General features: G+C 43.0%; 2 protein-coding genes across 3 annotated transcripts in view; both read right to left on the minus strand.

Moving 5' to 3' along the window:
* The window catches only part of si:cabz01101003.1 (ubiquitin carboxyl-terminal hydrolase CYLD), a 15,273-nt gene extending 7,465 nt beyond the window's left edge, over window positions 1-7,808 (minus strand). Inside the window, exons 1-10 of one of the 2 annotated variants that reach the window (XM_024288713.2) lie at window positions 7,620-7,808; window positions 7,311-7,530; window positions 6,152-6,269; window positions 5,774-5,931; window positions 5,242-5,685; window positions 3,909-4,014; window positions 3,174-3,670; window positions 2,374-2,539; window positions 2,145-2,286; window positions 958-1,080 (exon numbers count right to left, since the gene is read on the minus strand). In XM_024288713.2, coding sequence (XP_024144481.1) covers window positions 958-1,080; window positions 2,145-2,286; window positions 2,374-2,539; window positions 3,174-3,670; window positions 3,909-4,014; window positions 5,242-5,685; window positions 5,774-5,931; window positions 6,152-6,269; window positions 7,311-7,481 — 1,925 coding nt within the window. In that variant the 5' untranslated portion in view covers window positions 7,482-7,530; window positions 7,620-7,808. Of the gene's footprint in view, window positions 1-957; window positions 1,081-2,144; window positions 2,287-2,373; window positions 2,540-3,173; window positions 3,671-3,908; window positions 4,015-5,241; window positions 5,686-5,773; window positions 5,932-6,151; window positions 6,270-7,310 lie in introns of both variants that reach the window. The other variant, XM_024288714.2, reaches the window with a different exon arrangement.
* A 136-nt stretch (window positions 7,809-7,944) lies between these two features.
* The window catches only part of LOC112156435 (adenylate cyclase type 4), a 30,412-nt gene continuing 13,711 nt past the window's right edge, over window positions 7,945-24,645 (minus strand). The window contains exons 6-26 of the mRNA XM_024288712.2: window positions 24,454-24,611; window positions 23,211-23,322; window positions 23,001-23,128; window positions 21,187-21,345; window positions 20,962-21,115; window positions 20,697-20,864; window positions 20,587-20,618; window positions 20,457-20,510; window positions 19,231-19,294; window positions 19,039-19,136; window positions 18,176-18,260; window positions 17,554-17,700; window positions 17,400-17,477; window positions 16,233-16,408; window positions 13,327-13,411; window positions 13,086-13,244; window positions 11,845-11,991; window positions 11,657-11,764; window positions 11,441-11,555; window positions 11,021-11,145; window positions 7,945-8,995 (exon numbers count right to left, since the gene is read on the minus strand). Of these exons, the coding sequence (XP_024144480.1) occupies window positions 8,861-8,995; window positions 11,021-11,145; window positions 11,441-11,555; window positions 11,657-11,764; window positions 11,845-11,991; window positions 13,086-13,244; window positions 13,327-13,411; window positions 16,233-16,408; window positions 17,400-17,477; window positions 17,554-17,700; window positions 18,176-18,260; window positions 19,039-19,136; window positions 19,231-19,294; window positions 20,457-20,510; window positions 20,587-20,618; window positions 20,697-20,864; window positions 20,962-21,115; window positions 21,187-21,345; window positions 23,001-23,128; window positions 23,211-23,322; window positions 24,454-24,611 (2,487 nt within the window). The 3' untranslated portion in view covers window positions 7,945-8,860. The remainder of the gene's footprint in view (window positions 8,996-11,020; window positions 11,146-11,440; window positions 11,556-11,656; window positions 11,765-11,844; window positions 11,992-13,085; window positions 13,245-13,326; window positions 13,412-16,232; window positions 16,409-17,399; window positions 17,478-17,553; window positions 17,701-18,175; window positions 18,261-19,038; window positions 19,137-19,230; window positions 19,295-20,456; window positions 20,511-20,586; window positions 20,619-20,696; window positions 20,865-20,961; window positions 21,116-21,186; window positions 21,346-23,000; window positions 23,129-23,210; window positions 23,323-24,453; window positions 24,612-24,645) is intronic.

A 24,645-nucleotide genomic window follows, 5' to 3' on the forward strand; every position in this document is an offset into this window, starting at 1 on the left:
CTTCTTCCTGGAGGGGAATGTTGTCAATTTCTAACGCCAGCTTGTGAGAACCCGCTCATTTTCGTGGGTATGGGATGGGCTGATACAGAGAGTGCAGGTTTTACTCAGAAGGAGAAGATTGAACAGTTGGATCAGAAAATCGAATCCTTGAAAATGCTCAGACTAACGACAGGCACTGAAATGGGCGTGTCAAAGTCTCCCCTCCCCCGTTAGGTGTGTGAGGCATGATGAGCGTTTAACACTTGTACTGTAGCGACTTACAATTCTGGCTCAAAACTGTATGCCTGGATTGATCCAATATTTCTCGTTATTTTTTGTGCTGCTAATATTAGCTTGAGGCCATAAGCTCTCAGCGATGGGGGAGTGGGGAGGGGTTTTCTCTTTGTCAACAGTCCCACCCACAAACCAAAACTATATTTTTAATGAGTTACTGCCGCTACTGACTAAAAACTGCATTGCTGTGACTGTTTTTACGATAAATATTTAGACTTTAAGGACTGCTGTTCTTAACTAGTTTTCTATGGATGGAATGATGACATCACACACACAGCTTGGTTCAAATTTAGTTTCCTACCCAGTAAGTGGATCACGGTTTGTGATCTGTTGTGAGCTGGTTTCTGGTTTGACGCTGGCTGTATGGGCCAGCATGTTATTGTAAAACACACTGATAATATCATAAGTGGAAGACACGCTTGTGGTTTAAATGGCTGCTGCGTCACTCTGAGTTCACAGACGAGGCTCAGGAGAAAGAGGAAGCAAAGGTGTTTATGCGCCTTTGGTTCATTTCATGAGTAGTCGGTGATGACTTGGTTTTAGAAATGTTTCAAATAAGAACGGAGACTGTGTGGGACTGTTTCACTGAAGAGGCTGCTGAGCTTTTTTATTGTAAAGGTCAACCCTGTAACAAATACTGGCAACCATCCGTGAGTGGGTAGTTCATGCAGTAACGTGGCTCACCTTCGAAGGGGGTTGACGATCTCGCAGCGCAGCAGGTCCTGAGCCTGGCAGGAGCTGAGGTGTTCCTCAGGGTTTGAGGGCCAAAACAGCAGCCAGTCAGCCGAGCTGCAGCAGGAGAACAGGCTGCAGACAGACAACAGAACAGTCAGGTTCCTGCATGCTCTGACGTCCTGCTGAACAATTTGATGTTCTGAATATTAAAGACATGAGATTACAATCAAAACTGGAATTCAGAACATACAACACAGGCAGCAAGAGCACAGATCAAGAATTTCCTGAAAGGTCTAGGTCAGGAGTCTGCAACCTGTAGCTCCAGACCCACATGTGGCTCTTTTATCTCTCCATGGTGGCTCTTTGGCCAAACATAAAATAAGTCATGGAGACTGCTGACCCAGCCATGTCGACCATCAGAGTCAGCAGCTCCCTGATAAGGTTGTTGACCCCTGGTCTGTATAGATGAGAAAATTCTAGATCTATAAATTAAAGAAAGATCTAGATCAGCAAAGAGCAACTCCAGGTCTCGAGGTCCGCATTTCTGCATGATTTCCTGCTCTGCCAGGTTCTAATTGGCTGAACACGCCAGAACCAGGCAATTGGACACAGTGGCCCTCGAGGGCTGGAGTTGCCCATCACTAATCTAGATAGTAATGGGCAGACTGAACGTCACCTGCGTGAACGTCCGTGCAAACGTTAGCAGGAACACCTGCGTGAACGTCTGTGCAAACGTTAGCAGGAACACCTGCGTGAACGTTTGTGCAAACGTTAGCAGGATCACCTGCGTTAACGTCTATGCAAACGTTAGCAGGAACACCTGCGTGAACGTACGTGCAAACGTTAGCAGGAACACCTGCGCGAACGTACGTGCAAACGTTAGCAGGAACACCTGCGCGAACGTACGTGCAAACGTTAGCAGGAACACCTGCGTGAACGTACGTGCAAACGTTAGCCGGAACACCTGCGGGAACGTCTGTGCAAACGTTAGCAGGAACACCTGCGGGAACGTCTGTGCAAACGTTAGCAGGAACACCTGCGCGAACGTCTATGCAAACCACCACATAAGGTACCACCTGAATTAACACACTATTCAGTAACAGCACAGGATGAAATATTTTTCCTAAATTGAAATGTTTCTGGATGATTTTCTATTTTTCTGCCAAATGTGATGCATGAATGTATGAAGATGTCACCTGAACAGGGTAGCATCCAGGTAGCAGGAGTTCAGGTGCCCCTGGATGCCTTTCTTCCAGCCTTGATAGAGCTCCCTGGCCTCATCGCCATCCACAGGAGGAGTGTGCTCTTCCACGCGTTCGCTGCCCCACTCTGCAAAGGCTGCACAGACACAGAGGACCACAGTGATGCTTCCATTTCTGCACTTACATCCCAGAGGCAGAGAAGACAACAAATGGGATGTCACACCTATAGAGTTGCATCGTTCCACTTGATTGACAGGCGTTTCAGGGGCGGGGAATCTGGAATCCCGCCTACAGTTACGAAGCTTCACAAACAGACCCTTGTTGGCAGGACAACGAAAGTGTCGCTCCCCGAGGTAGCTGCCGTCCGTTCCAGCAGAAAGCTCCTGGTCCTAACACACGTGCATGCAGAAACAAAGAGACATGAACACACAGACATTGTGTGACGATCAAACCTGAAGTCATTTAAATCCGAAGAGGTAAAAAAGGACCTTCAAGGACCGGAGGAACTACTTGGAAGTTAAAATGAGACCAATCGCAGAACGGAGGCCTCAGTCAAAATGCTAACTCTGACCTCAGCAGAACATGCAGTGTGAGGTAAAAGCTTCTTCTGCAGGAAAACATAATGACGTTCTGCAAAGCTGCATCTGAACAAACCACAACACATTTGCAGCGACGCACTCACCTGGTTTCTGTAAATTACTCCAAGTAAACAATCAGGACAAAGTTCAGCTTTGAGAGCAGAAGTTGAATGAAAGAAGATGAAAATGCGAGATAGGAGGAGAGTTAGACCTCAGAAAGCAGGTTAGATGATCTGTAAACAGGCTTCAATATTTGTTAAATTTAAATACAATAACTCACATAGCTCCTAATTTTGTATATTTTTTAAATCTGAAAAAAAGTATTTTTATTCACTGTCCTAACTTGTAAATTCTCCTCTTTTTTTTCCAACCTAAACCAGCTCATCGTTCAGGAGATGACGATCCGAGCAGCTCTTCAGATCACTTAAGATTAAACCGTCCTCACCAGCTCAATCCCAGCCACCGTTTCCGGGACGCCGCTGATCCGTCCTATCCAGCGGATAACCCCGTACAGGGGCGGGTCATTCACCTCCACCATCGATCCCACCTCCAGGTCGCTCCTTAGCTCCTCCTCCTCCTCTTCCTCATTCTCCTTTGGGCTCTCGCCGTTGTCTGAGGGAGTCAGCGGTGGTGGGGGGTGGTGCACGCCATTGGAGGGGTGGGGCTTTTCCAGATTTAATGCCAGGTTCTGGGGTTTTGGGGGCGGGACCGGGGGAGTGGGCAGTACTTTCTGTACAGCCTTTGGCGGGGGTAATGGAGGAGGTTTGAGTCCCTGTTTGGTGGGGGGCAACAGAGCGACCCTGGTGGCAACAGCAGGGTGCGTCGTGGGGGCCGGTTTGGTGGCAACAGGGGGGTGCGCGGCAGGGGCCGGCTTGGTGGCAGGAGGCGGAGCCTGCTTCACAACAGGTTTAGGCTGAAGAGGTTTCTGATGAAAGCTTTGCTCTGAAGACACAAAAATAAACCAGAATGTAAGTGATGCGGGTACAAGCCTGAACCCCCCAGGACACTTGCACAGGAGGGTCAGGACTAGATCAGAGGTTCTCTGGTAAGGTAAAAAAAAAAACAGGAACCACATCATGACCTGATGGAGAACCAGTTTAGATGTTCCTTAATGACTAACATCCGGTTCCTCTACTTCATAGAACAAAGAACAATAACTGTTCAGGATCTGAAACGTTACCCGAGGAAACGGCGCTGGCTGGCAGCAGGAGTCCGTAGAGCTTGCTGGGAATGTGGCAGAGCTTCTCCCCCTTGTAAATCCCGTCCCAGTTCCCAACAGGAGTGTCCTGAGGAGCAAGAGAAGGTAGATGTAAAGAGGAGGTGAAAGCTCTGTAAAGCTACGTTCACACGTTCATGAACATGCATCTAGCAGGACTGGGTATAAATAATAATTTGTAGAAACGATTCGACTGAATCGATTTAATTCAGATTTTTTTTCAATTCTTTCAATTTAGACTTTACAGAGTTTACACATGCAGACACATTTGTTTAAAAGTACATTATTAATCTACTATATGATTTGAAGATATTCATACAGTTCATACTGTAAAATGTATTAGTGAAATAATGAGATTTTTAAAGCTTACATGGATTCTCAAACAGAAACTCTAACTAAAATGTTGACTGAAACATTGTTCTGCTTCTCCTGGAGGGCGTTTCCATTTGGCTACTAGGTGGCGATCGTGCTACAGCATTACACTTTTTTCCAAGAAGAATAAGCAAAGAATGAGCAAAAAAAATGGTGCTTTAGAAAAAAATTCCTTAAAAGTGTTTGAAATATTCATGCCTGTGAGTTTATAAAGATGTGAATTTAGTCAGGAATGTATGTTGAGATCGATCGAGCGTTAGCATTAGCTGTACAATGGATTCTGTTAAACGTTAACATCAAGCTAGCTTCATGTGCTAAATCGATCTATATTTATATGAATTGATTATCCATCTATTAAGATTAACTCGATTCAAATTGATTGATCAATTTTATTAACCCAGCCCTAGCATCTATCATGTGGTGGTCACATTGGATGAGCGGGGAGGGGCATCTTTTTCTTTTTCTACTGTTTACTAGCTCATGTCCACCATCTACAGTTGGTGTGAAATGTAAATATGGTGCAAATCCCATGAATCTTGCTCCAGACTTTTTCTTTCACAGCTTTATTCTGATGTATGAAAGACTTGTGCCTCGTTCCCACTGAGCGGTCCAGACTGAGACTGGACCATTTCTGGTCCCCCGTTGGTCGTAGGTCCATAGAAAAATGGAATGGACCCAATAGGGCGGAGCTTCTGTCGTCACAATGATTGGTGGAAAGTTTTATGACAACAGCAAGCATCTGACTATCGTTTTTACGTTGATCGTGTTAATGGTTAAACAGTTACCGTATGTTAAAGATTTTGTGTTTAGGCGGGTTAAATAGTTTCATTGAAAAGGTCGCTTGAACGTGTGTTGTCGGGAGTGATGTGAAAGTAGCTCAACAGTTGAAGTGAATGCAGACGACCCCATGGGGGAAAACGCTCACCAGAAGAACGCCAACGTGAAATTCAGAGGAGGAGCGTCCGGGCAGGGCCCCGCAGAAACGCACTTCCCCGGCACAGATGTTCTCCTCCTGATGGACGCTCACTCGCTGTCCCACCTGAAATGGGCCTCGAACCTGGTTCTGAGCCGGGGCGGAGGGCGGCTCCGCCGTCGCTAGTAGGATGTTGTGCTGAAGGCGAGACTTGTGGAGGCTGGGACGGTTTCGTGGCGGAGCAGCACCCCCGCGGTGCCCGTTGCCACGGTGCCCGTTGCTGCGGTGGTGCTCTCGCTCTTGAGCTCGGGCCTGCGCTTCTAAGATGTTGGAGCGGGACCAGCTGCGGGGTTGGATGTGGCTGACCGGGACGAAGAGGCCGCAGGCGTCAGGGCAGGTGAAGAGGCGGTGGCCCCTGTGGGTGCCGTTGGTGGTCCCTTTACCCATGGCTGAACCCTGAATGACAAAAATAATTCCTCTGAGGTTATCCTAAGAGTGATGAAGCTTCACCATTTACAAAGCAGATGATCAGATGTAGCTTTACCTTCAGCTCCACCCCAAAGTACACAGCATTGCTGCCTCTGCTTAGGGGTCCCACATACTTAAGCTCCGCCTCTGCCAGCTCGCCCTGCTGGCCAACACTGACCCAGAGTGGAGTGTTGAGCTGCAGAGCACCCATTTGCTGCAGTTTGCCGGGATCACCTGAAATAAAAAAACCCAAACCTCACATTTCTAAAAGCCATGGACAGCCCCCACCCCAACAGATGACAACTAAAGATACAGAGGAGCTTTCTTCAAAACAGTGTCAGGTGTTGATGTAATAGTGACAATGCAGCAGAGAAACAGCTTTAGCCGCACAACTAAATGTGTTTTTGACCAGTAGATTCCAAATGTGTGGAAATACTGTGTGTGAAATACTTACACATGAGGTTCACACGCGTCTCCAGGTCCAGCACAGGCTCCAGCAGGCCAGCGAGGCTCGGTTGGACTTCCACCAGGTACCTTTTGTCTACTTTTAGCACTATATCATTCTCCACCACCTGAAGAAAAGATGATAATCAGAGAGAAGGAGAATCCACTGCTCCCAAAAAGCTAAAATCCCATAGACTTAAATATCTATTACTCAGTCATTATGTTTGTCAGAATAACCATTCTTATTATTTTGCTAAACTTACTTTTTTTCACAATATATTTTCTTTAGTTAGTTCGCTAGTTATTCAAGTTCTAAACTGGCCTCATTAAGAGCATGGAGTGCCCGGTGGCACTTAAGTAGTTTGTGTTGTTTTTAACATGTTCTAGTAGCATTTTTCTCATGATAAAGGACATATTTAAATAAAATTAAAAGTGTATTTCTGAGTATTTCTTTATTCAAATTGTCGTGAATTGGAAGAAGATAAACAAATGTTAGAAAAAGCTTGCTGAAGTGATTTAGAATCTTCTATAACCGCAGGGCACAAGCCCCCTGCTCTGCTCCATTCTGGTGTATCAGCTTGTAGACAAATCGCCGTTTTTTGCACCGGTAACATTGGGTTGAGGGTGTGAGGGGCTGTAAGCTAGTGGGAGAGAGTATAAACAGAGGGGTGATGGGAAATAGGGGGTGGCTTACTCTGCGCAAACATTCCCACCCACAACTAAGAAGTCAAATTTCTAATAAACTCTTTTTTTCAGCTAAAATCAGAATAATCATAATTAAAAGACCACTGTGAATGATTTTACAATGCATCAAAAGATGATTTAATATAAAATAGTAAACAGCTGAAGATGCTAAAAAAATAATAGGTGTAAAATGCTATTAAACATTGTTAAAAAATATTTAAATTAACTAGGTGAATTTTTAATAATGTGATCTTTTATTTCAGAATGGGAGAAATGGTTGAAAGTATGAATAATTTATGTCAAAACGGAAAAGTTTTTGCAGTCTGAAGGTTTCTCAGCCTTCATAGAACACATCCTACGCTCAACCTTTCAAAGATGAGAGGTTAGTAAGAATCCATAAAAAACAAAAAGGTCTTCAGTAAGTTTAGATCTTAAATTGTAAGGTAGTTTTAACACCAGTGTTTTACAGTGAAAGGTGTGTGTACCTTAACCAAGGCCTGGTCCACCCTGCTTTTGGCCAAATCTTGCTCCAGGCAAAATGACCCCCGCTTTAGCAGAATGGAACCTTCCACGGCATCATGGACGCGAAGGTCGGCGGAGATCAAAAATGTTTTCGGGGGGCGCCGCCTCCTGTCCTGCTCGTAAGCCCCGGACATCTTCGACGACTCTCCACACGTTGAGAGTTCACTCCGAAAGTTAGTCTCACTGCGTCCGACAAGAAACTGGTTTAATGAGCGCTTGCTGCTCACCTTTCGGCTCCTTCAGGTAACCAAAGACAAACTTCCTCCACTTACGTCCCGCCAGCTCAACCGTTCAGGCACGCGGAGCCGAGCTCGCGGCATTTCTCCAACTTAACACCGCAAATGTTTGACTTATTTTCGAAGAACTCAAAAAGTTTAACAAACTTTTTCTGCCTCTGCCTGTCAACACCCCCAGCATTTAAAGCAACTACGTGCAATAATAAACCGAAGTAGGAAGCGGGTGACCGACGGGGGCGCAGCCAATGGGCTGCCGGAAACATCAGGGACCTGAGCCAATCAAAACAGACGTGGGCGTGGCCGACACGGGGAAATTCCACTGTTGATTAAAACTGAAATGAGGAGTTTAAAACACTGCAAGTGTGCTTTTTAGTTTATTTTTTTTATATATATAAATACAATAGAAAAATATTTGAACTCTCCATTAACAATTAAAATCCACAATTGCACAAACACAACTCCCTTCAGAACCACAAATGAAAATGTGCAAAGTTAGGCATAAATATGTCAGAGGATTGTCAAAGTCAGTAAAACTCCATGATAGAAGGAAATTTCTGTTTCACATCAACAGAAAGTTACATAAGAGACCATAGAAGCTCAAAAGAAATATTTCTTTTGAATTATGAAATTATATCAAAGGGTTACATACATGCAGGCACACACACACAGTCCTCTCAAATCTTCTTTATTTGTCTAAACTCACACATTCAGACAAATAGACACACAATCACACAGTTCTGGGGTTGGTATGATGGGATGCTTTGACTGTAGAGGTCCCAGCATGCAGCAAAGGTCTCTCTTCGCCAAACAAATCTCCGGCATGTCCCGCCCCTCTCCCCAACGCCCCCTGCAGCCGTTCGGAGCCAAAAGTCAAAACATGGATGAAAAGCTCAACATTTTTTGCTAAGCAAACCTGAAGGGTTTCTGTGTTTTTCCACCTGCGAGGAAAACAAGTGCAGTTTGGAACTGTAAAAGTCAACAGATAAAGGAGTCAAAACCTAAGGAGAGAAAAAAATAGATTCTTCATAAAGCCGTTTTTTTAAAAACAGTCCTGTATTACAAAGGATGATGTTTAACCAAAGTACCACATTTTATCGTCGATGAAAGTCTAGTATAAAGTTCAAGGGCATGAGCATAAATGCTTTACATCCTTCTGTCATCAGTGAACAGTTTGTCTGTAGTGTCTCGTCCAGAAACAGGAAGTGACGTTCATGCATGCTGCACATCTAGCAGAGGTTTCCTGCAGGCTCAGGTGCATCCGGGTCATGAAGTCTGGATCAGAACTGGGGAGACGAGTGATCCGTATTCACGAAGTATGTGGTGAGCTCCCCTTTGCCCTTCACTTTGACCAGCCCTCTTAAGGTGACGCTGTAGCCGATGTTCTCCACCACCTCGCGCGTCTCCTCGGTCACCTGAGAGCAAACAGAGTAATTTTTCTATGAACTCTGAATCAATTTCAATGCCAGCTAACCAGTTAACTTTTCAACTGGTAGCACAATCAACATAATTCCAGTAGATTCTGAAGGAGAAAAGCGGCGTGAGCAGAATCTACTGGAATTACGTTGATCGTGTTAAAGGTTAAAAAAAAGGTAAAGATTGTGTGTTTAAGTGTCACTGAGGCACGTAATTGTTTGAAGTCACCTCACACTCATTAAAAACTCGTGTTTTTCCACATGCTAGAAGCAAAAATGCATTTGCAATTACAACTTCCCCCAATCCTAAAACCTGCCGCGGTGTTGTTGTTCACCATTCGGCATTTCCCTCCCTCAGGGGGTCGCCGCAGCCAATCAGCTTTCACCGATTCACACATTTATTTTGGTGGAGACTTTTACGCCCTTCCTGAAACAACTCTGTATTTTATCCTGGCTTGGGACAGGCACAGTGTGAACCCCTTTTAGGTATGCAGTATCCTGAAGTAGTTGATTAATCAATTTGAATTGATTTATGCTCAATAGACAAATAATCGATTCATAAAAAAATAATTTAGCACATAAAGCTTAAGTCTGCTAGCTTGATGCTAATGTTTAATGGAATTTCCCATAGAACGGCTAATGCTAACGCTCGACCTAAACATACATTGTTGACTAAATGAACATCTTTATAAACTCATAGGCAAAAATTTCCAAACTCTTTAAGGAAATATTTTTTAAAGTAACTATTTGTGGTCTAAAACACAGTTTTTTGCTCATACTCTCTTCTTCTTCTGGTGTTATGCTATAGCGCGATCGCCACCTAGTGGCCAAACTGAAGCGCCCTCCAGGAGAAGCAGAACAATGGCCACGTTTACGTGGCCCCAACTAATTGGAACAAACGCCTGATCAGAACAGAAATGCGTCATGTAAACACGCCGTTCGGAATACTCTGCCCCGATCAGACTCTTTTGGATCTAAATTTGTTTCCAATCAAGGCAGGAGGGTTATACCGAGTGTTGATCTGATCAAGCTGCATGTAAACACACATTCCGATCGTGTGTCATTACTGCGCTTTTGAATGCGGAAATGCCACTCCGCGGACCGAATGGTCCTGAGAAATCGGCTAAAAAAAAAAAAAATTACATAAAGTTATACTTCCAATCACATCCAAACAGAATAAATTATTATTATTATTAATAATAATGAAAGCACGTTCAGAGTTTCATCTCGCTCTATACATGATCTTTGTTTACAACGGAACTCATTTTTTCCTCTACGACTATTTCTGGTATTTTAGACAAATCTTTGCATGTAAAAATGATTTATTCTGATCAACCGTGTGGCACATGGAAACGTTTGATACAATCGCATTGAGTTTTGAATGGTCCATGTGCACAGTTCTAATCTGATCTCTGATCTTATCAAGGACATTTTGCTCATATATAAACACAGCTACTGTTTACAGTGTTAATGATCTGAACATTTTTGTTAGAATTTCTCATTTTGAGAATCCATGTAACACTGTATGATATTAACAATCTCAGTATTTTATTAATACATTTTACAGTATGTGAACTGGATCAGATTAATATAAATATATTCAAAACATAAAGTAGATTATTTATTTATTTCTAAACAAATGTGTATAAATGTGTAAACTCAATCGATACCGCCCTAGCCTGAAGGCTCTTGCCTAAGGACCCACACTAGATAAAGCTCATCACAACCTCCAGGAAAACCTGCATGAGCCGTCCAGCCGCCAAAAGAATTTCAGAAAATAAGCTCAAGAAAACAGGTCATCTTAACGGAGATCCATGCTGCTTTTAGGGCACAAATGGAAAATAAGAATTCTTAAAGTTCTTCATCCAGAGTCTTCATCAGTGCTTGAAGGTCGTGTGGATCCAGAGCTGTTGGTCTGGTCACAGATCAATCCAGCTTCACTGCTTTAGATGGGATTCAGCTTGAAGGTGATAAACTCCAGAGTGGAAAAAGATCCAAACACTAACGGGCTAACTCCTGCCTCACCTGAATCTTGTCCAGCATGCCCGTGCTTTCCATCCTGCTGGCAACGTTCACACTGTTTCCCCAGATGTCATACTGGGGTTTAAGGGCTCCGATAACTCCTGCAATCACCGGGCCGTGGTTAATTCCTGGAGCGGACATCAGAGGGAGAAAAGAAGAGAGACTTTTACAGATGAACAAACTAGAGGCTAAAAGAGGCAGAAGAATCGTTCATCGTCCACATTAGCTACACTAGTTACAGAAAATATTGAGATAAATATTTCTCTTTTTTTCATTTAAAACAGTTTCCTTTGATTATATGAAAATATTTTTCCTTTAAAGTGAACAAAAGTCAAACTAGTCACATAAATTGTATGAGTAATAAAGCAATATCACAACTAGACATTTAAAAATCAGTTTAAATGCATTATTTCACAGATTTACCGATCCTGAGCTTGAAGTCGTTAAACGAATGTGTGTTGATGTTTTCCAGTTTTCCCATCATAGCGATGGAGAACTCCACCATGGAGCGAACGTGGCTGTGCGACATGTCTTGGCCCTGTAGGGGGAGCCAGAGATCAGAGAGAGGTATCGCCCGTTCTCTCTAACAACAAACCAACACAACACTATGAAGGAGTGAAGGAGGAGGGATGATCAGACCTTCTTGTCTTCTCCAGCATCAGAGTGCGTGAGCCCTGCAGCCGCCATGTACGTGCTCCCGATTGTCTTTATCTTCTCCACAGAAGAGAATTTGGGCTTCAGGAGAAGCTGGGAGACAGGTTTGGGGGTATTATCATCAGAAAAGAGGAACTGGGGCCCCAGAAAAAGCAAAATCAGCGCCTTTTTACCTCGTCAAAGTCTGAGATGATCTCGTTGAGGAAACGCAGACACTCCAGCCCCTCATTGTTGGCGCTGCTCTCGTTGTAAAAGTCCTTGAAGTTGGGCATGGAGGCGAACATCACACACACGCAGTTGTACGACTTACTGTACAAGTCCTGAAAAAGAGAGATCCGCCATCCACAGTTCACAAATCTCCATTACATTCACAAATATCCACTTCTAAAATATAATACAATTAAATACGGCCTTCAAATTCTGTTTCCTCCTGAGCAGGGGGATGCTGGAGCCTATCCCAGCAATTTCCCTCACACCTAACGAGTCAATTTAGAGTCATTAATCCTCCAATGAGGCATGTTTTTTAACTGCAGGAGGAAGCTGAAGAAAACCCACACATGCATGAGGAGAACAGAAGAAACTGGGATTTGAACCTTCTTGCTGTGAAGTAAAAGCGCCAACCATTTCCATTGTTGCTAACTCAGTAAGAAATGGCGTCATTGCATAACTTGCATATAATTTGCATGGAGCCTTTCGGGGTAAAACATTAACGTTGTGGCAGAAACTTTAAAAATCTCCAATAAAGTGACAGCTCTCTGCACCATGACTCTGAAAGAGCTGCCCTCAAATACTAATGGAGCTGTCCAAAATGGTCAATATACAAAACATGCCTCAAATCGAGTCTCCAAACACTAAAATAGTCTCCAGTGACATCAGGAAAAGAAGCCCATTTTGATAAATTAGACATCTAAAGGGGCTGGAAAGTTGTTAAATATAACCAGAAAGTTAATAATAGTGATCGTTTCACTGAGTTGCAGCCCAGACTACAAATATTTACCAACTGTAATAAAAAGAGCAGAAAACAATTTTAATAATGTGCATAAAATCTAATTTTTCTTCGATTTTTTATTGTAATTCCCTTCAATAACTGCTTAATTACTCATATTTGTTTTCTGTTTATAATTACACATGATTTTTTTATACTTCTAAACCCACTTTATCCTGTTTGGATACACAAGGTTGCTGGAGCCTATCCATCTACTGATGGGTGCAGGTTCTCCAGTTCATCACAGGAGCACACAGAGACAAATAACCATTCACACCAACTTAGAGACACCAAATAACACATTAATGAAGAGAACAAGCAAAGTGTGTGTCAAACTATGGATTCTCACTGTGAGGGAAGAGTGCCAACCACGACAACATATAGCAGCTTTTGAAACGAAAATGTGAGACTCACGCTCGTAGTGCTCACCTGACTTTGCACAGTCTTCCCCATGAAGAAGGTGGCGACATCCTGGGGCATGACGTTCTGGAGGAGCACCTTGTTAGCGTTCTCCATGGTCTCCATCTCCTCCCTCTCGATCTTGAAGCATTGCTCCAGCAGGAAGTCCACGCGGCTGCTCAGCTCATCCTGACAACCGGAGACCCGAAGAAGTCAAACACAGAGAGCACATTCAGGCTTTGGACATGAGGAGGGCGGGACATGAACGCACCTGTCGGGCCAGGATCAGACACACCACGTAGAAGACCACCAACCAGACTCCAGACATGATCTGAGGGTCCTTCAACACGCCCGGCCTGTACACATGCACACACGTGTGACAACTCAACATAATGTATGTGTGAGGGAGAGACACACATGTTGGGATACAAAAGGGGCGGAGTTAATGATGGTAACATACAGACAAGGATTCAGGGACTCGTATCTCTGTATTAACAATGTAAAACTAAGTGCAACTTTCACACGTGAATGAAGTGTGTACATATATGTGGGATTATAGCATGCACAGGAGTGCTCAGCATGCACACAAGTGTGCATGTGAGAATTCATTGTGCTCAGCATCAACATATATGTGCACATGGAAGCTCAAGTTACACATGGGCGTGCACATGGAAGGTGTGACAGCTCTGTGGCAGGTGAGGCCCATATTAAAGAATGCATACATGAAATAAACATGAATATACTTTTTAAATTAAAAGTAAAAATACATTTTCTGTGAGGGATTTCAACGTTTCTTCTCTTAAAAAAAGTAGCAAATTTACACGTTTCCTGTTAAAATACAGGAGAGACAGCAGCCTGTGCCTCACCTGCCACATACACTGACTGTAGCTGCAGCTGACACATGCACTTTACTAATTCGGTCTTTCCATCATCATTAAAAATACTTTCTTTTAAAATGATCTAATTTGCTTTTTTCTCGCTAACTGCCTGATTAACATTGGGGCCAGTTTGTGACTCATTTAGTCTTTTTATCTGCTAAAAATGTGCTTTAAAAATACACCGCAGTACTTATGCCTCAAGGCAGAGGGCGCTGGTGAGCCCAAAGAATGTGACACCGCTGCTAAATAATAACAGAGTTAGTGGTAGCAAGTCCAGTGCAGCCGCCTAGATATTCTTGAATATTGTTTAGCATTGTTTTCTACATGGAGGATTTTGTTTTTAACCCCCTAAATTCAAGAATTTGTTTAGAGAGAAAGACTTTTAAAACTGAAGTACGAAAAGAAAGACTTCTACAAACAGGTTATTGATGCGCTTCTTCCTCTATAAGTCAAGGTAAGTCGCTAACAGTTTTGGTGATTTTGTTTTCTCTGCTACAGTTCATAAACGGAAAAAAAACGTTGAAATTAAATTTTAAACAACATGTTAAACAATACGCTTCTCTGTACTGTAGGGTTCATAAGTTTGTAGATCTGACTGATGACTGAATGAAAGGCTGTGTGCACATACATGCACGTGTGAGAGCTCAGTGTGCTCCTGAGAACACGCAAACATCCTGCAGATTGACAAAAGCGGAACAATTCCTTTGATGTTTTATCTGTTTGCTCTGTTTCTAAACGAGAAACCTTTATAGATGATAAGAAACGGATTTGTTCTCCATGTTTCCTTAACCGACTGTCTACTTTAAAACTATGGAGAGTCTGTTAAACAACCACAAAGTGTGATAACTGGAGTAATCTGATTACTACCAGTCTGATTCTCAGTAATCTGATGATGGTAAACAGTGACATCACCTACATTTGCTCATGTTGTGACTTTATGTTCCACATTCTCAGATATAAAGAGGTAAAAAAAAAGGTTGAATCAAAGTTTTTTTTTAACCCCTTAACGTCTGAGGCAACAACGGTGACGCTTAAACACTACATCTTTAACATACTGTAACTTTTCAACCGTCAGATTCCGAAAGAGAAAAGTAAGATTCAAGTAAGAATCTGCTGGAATTAGGTTGAAAAAATACAGTAAATCAAAGAACAGAAACACTGGAGCTCTGGTGTTAAAGGGTTAACTATCAATAATATACTAAAAATGTTTTCTTTTCTCTCATTAGGATTTTTTTTAAATGCTTTTGCTTCTCTGAATATTTGCTGGATTGTTTTAAGAATCTAAAAATGTTCTTTTTGCTTCTTACGAAACAACTTTTCAAACGTTTTTTTTTTCTTGTTTTCCAAAAAAACAGCTTTCATCCAAAGTTGTTACAGAGTTCTACAGTTCCGCATGCATCAAACAAGGGAAAGCCCGGTCGGAACAGTAGGTCTGTGTGGACGAGAGGTTTCAGTCTATTCACGCCTGAATGAAGGCGGAGCTTATTGAGAGCTGCATTTTGACCAGCTCCTGAGGCGTGACCGTGCAGGAACAAACGGGACCCACCTGCTCTAGTACAGGAAGTGTGGGGAATTTCAAAAGAAAAGCTCTTGCTAGATTAAAATCCTGTAAAACACCTAAACTTCCTCATTCAATCCTAAATTCAAAGCAGCTGTTTCTACACTGGCTGAACACACCTGGTTCAGGTAATCAGGAGCAAGGAGTGCTGGGAAAACTCCACACAGAAAGGAGGAGGTGGAGAAAGGTGTTGAAACCATAACTTTGATTGATTTATTGCATATGTGGTTTTAATTGATAAAATTCATTTATTTCCCTTTAAAACTACTTCTTGTACATCTAAAGATGAAACCGCTTTTAATTCTTATTAAAAACAAGGAAAGTTTTGTTAATTAACATTTGATCTTAGGAAAAATTTTAATTTATATGAATAATTTCCTTTATTTGGAGATAAAAGCTGGAGCCAGTAAAGTGCTTTTTTGACTCACATCTTTGGGATCTTCTCATAGTTTTTAGCTAAAACAAGTTAGTTTCTTCAAATAAAAAAAAATATTTTTGACGAAAAAGGAAACTAAACGGAGTGAATCAAACAGATTTGCAGTAATAGTTTGGCAGTGATAACCAATTTTGGAAAACCAGGAGAAATTATGAGTTTTGTTGCCCATTACTATCATCCAACTCCCGTTTGTTGTTGCTAAAAATTGATTCTCTATATTAAGTTTTCTCCATGAAAGTGAACCATAAAAATCACAGGAAGTGACCAGAGCAAAAGGAGAAACCCCCTTAAATCTTCTCACTCACGCCGTGTGGTTGTAAACCAGGCTAACGATGCACTGTGAACCCGGGGTGTAGACGTGCAGGAAGAGCGTCAAGTACACCACCACCGCCAGGGTGAGGAGCAGCGCCTTCACAGAGAAGCAGGTCTGGATGAAGACAATGGCCCCCAGCATGGCCATCAGGCAGCAGTACAGGTAATACTGAAAAACAGGATGGGGGATGGGGGATGTTGAACAAACAGGTGAGGTGTGATGGAGCTGCAGGTGAGAGTGTCAGATCAGACAATGGACAGAGAAAATAAGCATCTAATGCAAACAAACATGCTGAACGTGAAGTCATGAAACGGTTCTTAGCTAACGGGGACAAAAGGGAGCAGAGGAAGGGCGGGGACTGATGATGTCATAGACCAGAACACGTTAAAGTCCTCCCCCACTGTGTGCAGAGACATACGCCGCCCATTTCTATTCAAGTCAATGGGTACGTCCTCCCTGGGGGAGGGGTGAACTGCAGACACAGCAGTACTCAGGAACCATTTGGTGGCTTAACTCCCCCAAACAACAAAAAAATGCTGAGGATGACTTGAACTCACGACCTTCCAGTCTCAGGACAGACACTCTACCACAAGACCACTGATTTGGTCTACAATCCAAAAACTTGCAGGTCAACCCTTGTTAAGCTGTGTTTAAGCTCATGGATGGGGGCGGAGCCTAAAGTTTCATGGGTGGGTCCCACCAGTCTTACAGGAAGTTTGAAATCTGGAATCCCCCCCTGATATCCATTCATGGATCTGCAGATCATGCTGACGGATCTTTATCAATGATCTTCGGTTTACACTTGGGGGGCTATTACAACAACTTGGTTCATGTGAGACTGAATAACCCTGTCAGGTTGGCTCAGAGGGGGCAAAGTTCTGTACTGTCATTTTTGGGTAACGTTATCTAGTATGTGAACAAACAAAACTGGTCACAGTTGAAATATTTGAAAACTGGTTTATGACAACAGGAAGACTTTCACTTTTAACTGTTTCCTCTTGAAGTTACCATTTGGATGCATCTCTCTTCTAAAAAAGCTCAATCTGGATCAGAAGGTGCTACCCATTGTTTATTCTTTATATTTAATATATATATATATATACACACGTATATATTAAGTGAAGATAATCCAAAATGAGAGACAAAATGAAGAACTCACAGGCAGCGTGTAGAGCTGGAGGTTCTCCGTGTATGTGCTGTTGGTGGTCGAGTTGCAAGTGCGAAGGTCCAGGAATATCTGAGGAACGTCCAGAAAACATGAAAACCTGCACGCTTACAGAAGTGGTGAAGAGAAGTAGACGAGAGGAGCTCACGGAGTTTAGGAAGGCCATCAGCAAAGTGATGAGCACACAGAAGATGATCAGGAAGAGTCGCAGCGCCGCCTTGGTGGAGAGGCTGCGCGACAGTCCCAATATCCACTGACCGTTCCGCGGGATCTGCGGCATCGCGGACCGTCTTTTCTGGAAGACAAACATGCCAAGTTCAACCAACTGATCAGCCTGTACATGAGAAATACTATGAACCAATCTCTTTTTTTGGCATTTACCTCTATATTTTCAATTTGAACGACTATCTGCTTATTTATCTGGTATCATTTTAATCAGGACAACCTCACCTACGAGACACTAACTTTATTTTATCATTTTATTCACATTTTATTCACACACTAGAAATAAAATCATACAAAACCAGAAATTTGCCAGGAAAAAGGTATGTTTCTATAACACAGAATGAAAGTTTGAAGTGTCATTTTTAAAAAATAACAAGAGCAAATGTTTTCAATCAACTAATTTACATGCTTTTGAATGGAAATTCAAGAAAAAATTACATCAAATTTTACATATATTTATATGATTTTTTTTTTTCTTATTTTATCCAGGATTTTGGGGTTGACGCCCAAAAGCCTGCAGTATAAAAAGACTGTCTTCTGTATACCTCAAAGTATCCGGAGAAAGCGACGAGCAGAAATAATGCCATCACTGGAAAGGTGACTCCATAGGTGATGGCCATCTCAGTATTCCTGGAAACACAGAAGTGTTACTGTTAGCCAAAAAAAGCAAAACTGAGGCGCAGGAACTCAAACCATTCATTTGTTTTATGTGTGTTTCAGAATTGGCCAAATGTGAGTAAATAAGTTGTGGATTTGTTTAAGGTCAGGACAGAATGTAGCACGGTGTGGCGTCATTAGATCCCTGTTATCAGACGGGTATAACACAAACAAAAAGCCACCACAGTGAAGCTATCTAAAAGGTACTTGATTATATATTTTTGAAAAAATAATTTGTTTCAAGGAAAACATTTCTGCCATTTCTTGTGTTGATTACTGTAAAGACTACTGTAAGGCTACCAGCCTCTGCAGATGATCCAAACTGCAGCTGCATGCCTCATTTTTAACCAACCAAAAAGAAATCGCACTACTCCTCTCTTCATGTGGTTACACAGGATTTCAATAGCTGCTTGCATTAAATTTAAAGGTGGGGGATCCTCTATCAGGACAGTAAACTCGACTTCTCTGTATCTGAAGACTCTGGTACTGGTCTATACCCCTACACGCACACGTCTGATGCTTTTGTAAAATATCACATTTATTATCTTTAAGAAAAGGCTAAAAACTGAATTTATTAGAAACTTGTTCCTTATTTGTAAGCTACATTGGATACATTCATCTGGTAAATTAACTTTATTAAAATCTACACCTAAAAAGAAGTGATATATTTCTGCTGATATGTAGGAAGAACGGCAGACGACAGGTTTGGTCTCACAGCGCCGGTGTACGCAGCCTTTAAGACGCTTCTTACTTTTCAGAGACGAGCATCTGGACAGTGAAGAGTGTCACAAAGATGGCAGAAAGGCAGCTCACAGAGTGGTACAGACCCCCCACTTCTGACAGGCGGAACTGCAAAAACAAACCAGGAAGTGAGCAGGAGTGCTTAGATTCTTCTTTTCCAAAAGATGGAGAAGAGAGGTGTCAGATTACAGGAAGAATGTACCTGTTTCTCCAAGGTCAGGTTGTTAAACAGCAAAGTTATACAGTTGAGTTTCTTTGTTTTCTTCCTGAAACCAGACGCTCACAGTCAGAGAGAGTGAATAGGGTTGATGTCGCTGTCAAACTGCTAAATTATTTCCAATTATATTGAAAAACCCACGATTCCATTTCAATGAATAGCATACATTTAAAAATTTGCCTATGAACATAGATTGGTTGTTATCAAAAACGTCCTTTGTTTTAAACCTATGTACACTTACCAGCCACTTTATTAGATACACCTGTCAACCTGCTTGTTAATGAAAGTTTCTCATCAGCCAATCACATGCCAGCAACTCAACGCATGTAGACATGGTCAAGACGATAGGCTGCAGGTATAACCAAGCTTCAGAATGGAGAAGAAAGGTGATTTGCTGGGATTTTCACCCACAACCATCTCTAGAGTTTACAGAGAATGGTCAGAAAAAGAGAAAATATCCAGTCCTGAGGGTAGAAATGCCTCGTTGATGTCAGAGGTCAATGACCAGGCTGATACAAAGTCAACAGTAATTCGGATAACCCCTGGGTACAGCCGAAGTCTGCAGAAGAGGATCTCTGGACGCACAACAACTTTGAGGCAGATGGACTACAGCAGAAAATGACCACGACGAGAGTCAGTCCCGCCTGCTAAGGACTACTGAGGCTACAATTCATACAGACTCATCAAAACTGGAGATTGGAAAAACGTTGTCTGGTCTGATGAGTCTCCATTTCTGCTGGTAGGATCAGAATTTAGCATGAATCCATCCTGCCTTATTCAGGCTGCTGGTGGTGGTGGTGGTGGTGGTATAATGATGTGGGGGATATTGTCTTGGCCCACCTTGGACCCCTTAGTACCAAGTGATAATGGTTACAACACCACAGTCTACTCCACTATTGTTGCTACCATATTCAGACCTTTTGGACCATCTTCTGATGCTACTTCCAGCAGGATAAAGCTCCATGTCATGAAGCTGGAATCATTTCAGACTCTTGAACATGACAAAGAGTTCCCTGGACTCAAACGCCCTCCACAGTCCGCAGTTTCTGAGGAATGTTTTCTTGTTGAATCTACGCCACTAAGGATTAAGGCAGTTCTCAACCCGGTGCTAGAAACCTAATAAAGTGGCTGCTGAGTGTCTATACAGACAAGCCAGCCTATTTAACAGTCTAGCATGTGGAGAACACATAGCAGGATGTGGACAGAATTACTGTAGAGTTTCCAGAGTGTCTAGAGATCCTCTCGCACTGGGAATGGCGGCAACACTGAAACAAAACAAAAGCAGTCTTTATTGTATGCCCTGCAGAAGAGAAGATCTCATGTGTTTCACTGGCTTCTCACCCGCTGCTGTTGTCCTCCCAGCACTCTCCGCTCTGATTCAAACACACAAACATGAAGGTTTTACCAACAATCATACACATTTTACAGTAAAACTGACAGGCGGATCTTACAGGAGACGGCTTAAGTGGTCTTAGGCCGGGCATCCTTCTCTTCTTGTGGGGCTTGACTCCAGGGTTGCTCAGGACTTCAAAGGGGTGGATGTTCTGCCAGGACTGGAGGTACTGAGACATGCGCATGGACGCACGCTGCCTGTTTTCAAATGTTGCCAGGTTGCTGCCCTGAAAAGATAGAAAAAAAACCATCTGACTTTCAGAAAGCAGGATGGGTGATCGCTGCGTAAACGTTGCTTGGACGGTGTCTGTGTTTGTCACCCACCATGCTAGGCTTGCAAGGATCGCTGCACGGCTTGTTGGGGTCGATCACCAGATATGTTTTCCTTCCGTTCAGAAGTGAATCCTGACTCTCTGCGTCCTCCACTTCATAAGTTCCATCCAGGTGCTGCAGCGTGTCCTCTGTGATGTGAACTCGCCTACACCAGAACACGTGTGAGTCTCACTGTCCAAGTGCCAAAACTTGCTTTAAACCTAGCTGAAGACCCACCCTGGAACACCATTGGACTCCATCTGATTGGCCAGAGTCACATCATGTGACCACACGTCATACTGCCACTTCTGCTGACCAATCACGCCACAGAGCACGTTGCCGGTGTGAATGCCCACACGCATGTTGATGTCCACGCCTGTAGCTTCTCTCAGTTTGCTGCAAGAAGTAAATATGTGTGAGGATCGAGCGTAATGCAGACCCCTACCAGTTCAAAAAAGTCAGAGTCTCGCTATGTCTCGGTTCACCTTTCGAGGTCTCACTGTTTCGTGTCAATCGATCTCCTCCCTACTTTACAGAATGCATTCAATCTTCCCACATCTACATGAATCTTTGATCACTATCAGATTGTTGCTTTCATTCTATGATGATGGAATTATTTTTCTACAAAGGTTTGAAGCTTGAGAGGTTAAGCAAAAAGAGAAAAGTGTGAAAATGTTTGTGTCTGTTGGAGAAAAGTGTATAAAGAGTATATTGAGGAGTTTTACTGCCTTAAAACATTCGTAGGTTAGAACCCCAGTGATGGAAACTGTAAATATAAACTTTTATGATTGTTTGTTTTTGTTTGGTAAAGTATTACACAAGTCTTATAAACACAAACTTGAATATTTACGGCTCATTTGGTTGTGTCCGAATTACTTTGCTACTTATTGCACCATATAGGCATTTGCCATTTTGTAAGGGGGTTTGTATCTACAGTTCCAAAATCCAGTGCTTTAAAAATTTCCCAGAAGTCTCTGTGAAAACCAGTGTGCATCAATGCTCACTAGATTGGCGAATATAAACCAAAATCCAAGTTTTCATCATCAGAACACAGTGGATTCATAATAATCTTTGTAAGATGTTCATATTTATTGGGGGTTGTGGTGACTGATTTGCTTTTAAAATAATGTTTTAATAGTGTGGGAGAAGGGAGGGAATCCGGACATAGCCACTAGCATGGACCGCTAGCTCACCCTGTATCCCACCGTCACCAAGGATGGTAAGGAATGTTTGGAGTTCCACCAGAGACCAGGCCTTGCAGGCATGTTCAAAAGTGTCATGACCAAAAGAGAACACAGGAAACCACAAAAACCAAACGTTGGAAAAGTTAGCTTAAATGAGCGCTATATTGACGCTTTCTAACATTGTTATCACTTTCTTTAAATCAAAGAGAGGGCTCCACCCCAACCGCCCCGTTCTATTTTTCTATGGGCCTACAACGGCCCTCAGGAGGTGTGGTTCAGTACTGTTTAATGTGTCCATTTTACAATGAAAACGCTCAAAGTACTGGACTACCGGACTGTTCAGTGGAGATGAGGTTTTAGAGCATAGGACCTCAACACAGAACAAAATGTGACTATAAACCTTTCTTGTGCTAATTTTGCGCAAAATAATGTTAATTTGATTTATTGGTTTATATCAGGGGTGTCAAACTCAATTCATACAGGGGGCCGAAACACATGGTAGGGTCACTGGTCAAACAGGACAAACATTTATTGAATCCATAAAAAAACAAAATTGTTAAAACTTTTAACTTTTTTAACAAATATGTATAAAAACAGATAGGAATATTATTCCCCAATAAATCAACCTAGATCTTAAATAACTTCCTATATTTTGCTCTCCATAAAATATATAATCTGTTACAAGATAACATCGGGTCATTAATAATAACAATAATATAAAATGATTTGGGGACCGGATGTAGTTACCCTGTGGGCCGGATTCGGCCCCCGGGCCTTAAACTTCTTTTGCCATTTCTCTGAAAGTGTGATTACAGCACATTTTTCTACTGTTCTGAGATGGATCTCCATTTCTGATGCGAGACTCACCCGATGGCCCTGCACATGTCCAGCCCCATCTTCACGCAGTTCTTGGCGTGGGTCGGAATGGGGTCGGGCAGACCCGACACGCAGTAGTAGCAGTCTCCCAGGATCTTGATGCGGAGACAGTCGTTCTTCTACACAGACAGAAGGGGAGGAGTCAGAACAGACGCTCTGCTGCTCGGTGTGCAAAGCGTAACAATCTTGGTTGGATGTTACCTTGGCGATGTCATCAAATCTGCCGAAAAGCTTGTTGAGCACGGCGACCAGCTCCTCCGGCGAGCACGTGCTGGCGAGCTTGGTGAAGCCCACAATGTCGGCGTACAGGATACTGAAAGGAGCCAGAAGAAGACGTCAGACAGCTGATCTGCACCTGTGAGCTCACGATTCTACTCAACAAACCAACTGAACTGAATCTGAAACATCGCAAAGGTTACACTTTTAAAAATTCTAATAAAGTTTTAATTTAGAATTTGTTGAAGAAGCTAAAAAACAGACAAGAAACATTTGTTTTATGCAAAAATGTACAGAAAAACTTTAAAGTCCACCTGTGACATTTTTTCCCCCAAAAAACTTCCCAGTAGTGTTTTAATCATGAAGTTTTTAACCAACACCCCTCAACCTAATGTCCTAAGAAGCCGCATTTCATGTTTATCTGAAGCCTCCGTTTCCAAAATCTCCTCTGGGTGGGAGGGGTCATTGGGGCCGAGCTAAGTACCCCCCCAATCTGATAATGATAGCTGTGTCGGATTCCCATGGTCCGCACCAGTTCTAAGTCGGCTGCTAGCCAAGGCAGCCCGCCAGGGGGACCCCGCCAAGTTGGGGGACCCCCTGGCACTGCAAATAGAGAGATCCGCAAGAAGCCTCCAGAGTCACATCCTTCCACGACCCTCCTTCCACTTGGCACTGGACACCACCCCGAGAGAGAGAGAGAGAGAATTGACCCCCCCGCCCGGACGAGCCTTACAGGGGAAATTGGGAGACCCCCACAGGTTGGGCAGTAGCCATGCCTCTGGTGGCGGGAAGGGAGAATGATCCTCTAGCCGCAGCGCGAGTCTAGCATTACTTTGAAAAAACTGGCATCTATCGATCAGGCAGATCAGAGAGTTTGCGCTCTTGGCCCCGGCCGCTGTGACATCACTACGGCTCATTAACCCAAACAGAGCGTTTTTGCAACAGCAATTTAAAAGAAGAAATACTCAAAAATGCAAAAACCGAAGCGATTTATTTTTACATTTGTGCTTTTTCATAAGAAAAATTCCACACATACATGTTAAAAACTCAAAAAACAATTTTCATCAGAGGGGGGCTTTAAATGATGAAGCTGGAAGCATTATTCAGAAAAGACAGAAGGTATTTTATAGAACTTCTGCTGATTTACACAAATCTGAACAGCATTTAGAGTAATGCAAGAGTTGTGTTGGTTGAAGCATGCGGTGGGCAGGTGGGGGGCACCACTCACCTCACGTCCTTGTGCTGACGGATGTACATTTTTTGGAAGTTGGTAATGGTGGAGGCGGCGGCCTCCTTATCGCACTTGCGCTTGCCCAGCTTCTTTATCACTTCGCTCTTCAGCTCCACGGCGATGTAGCGCGGCAGCACCGACAGGAGGAGTTGCTCCTGTTACCATGGAAACACACCGGATGGGAATAAA

This window comes from Oryzias melastigma, linkage group LG18 (assembly GCF_002922805.2).
Source record: "Oryzias melastigma strain HK-1 linkage group LG18, ASM292280v2, whole genome shotgun sequence".
Classification (NCBI taxonomy): Eukaryota; Metazoa; Chordata; class Actinopteri; order Beloniformes; family Adrianichthyidae; genus Oryzias; species Oryzias melastigma.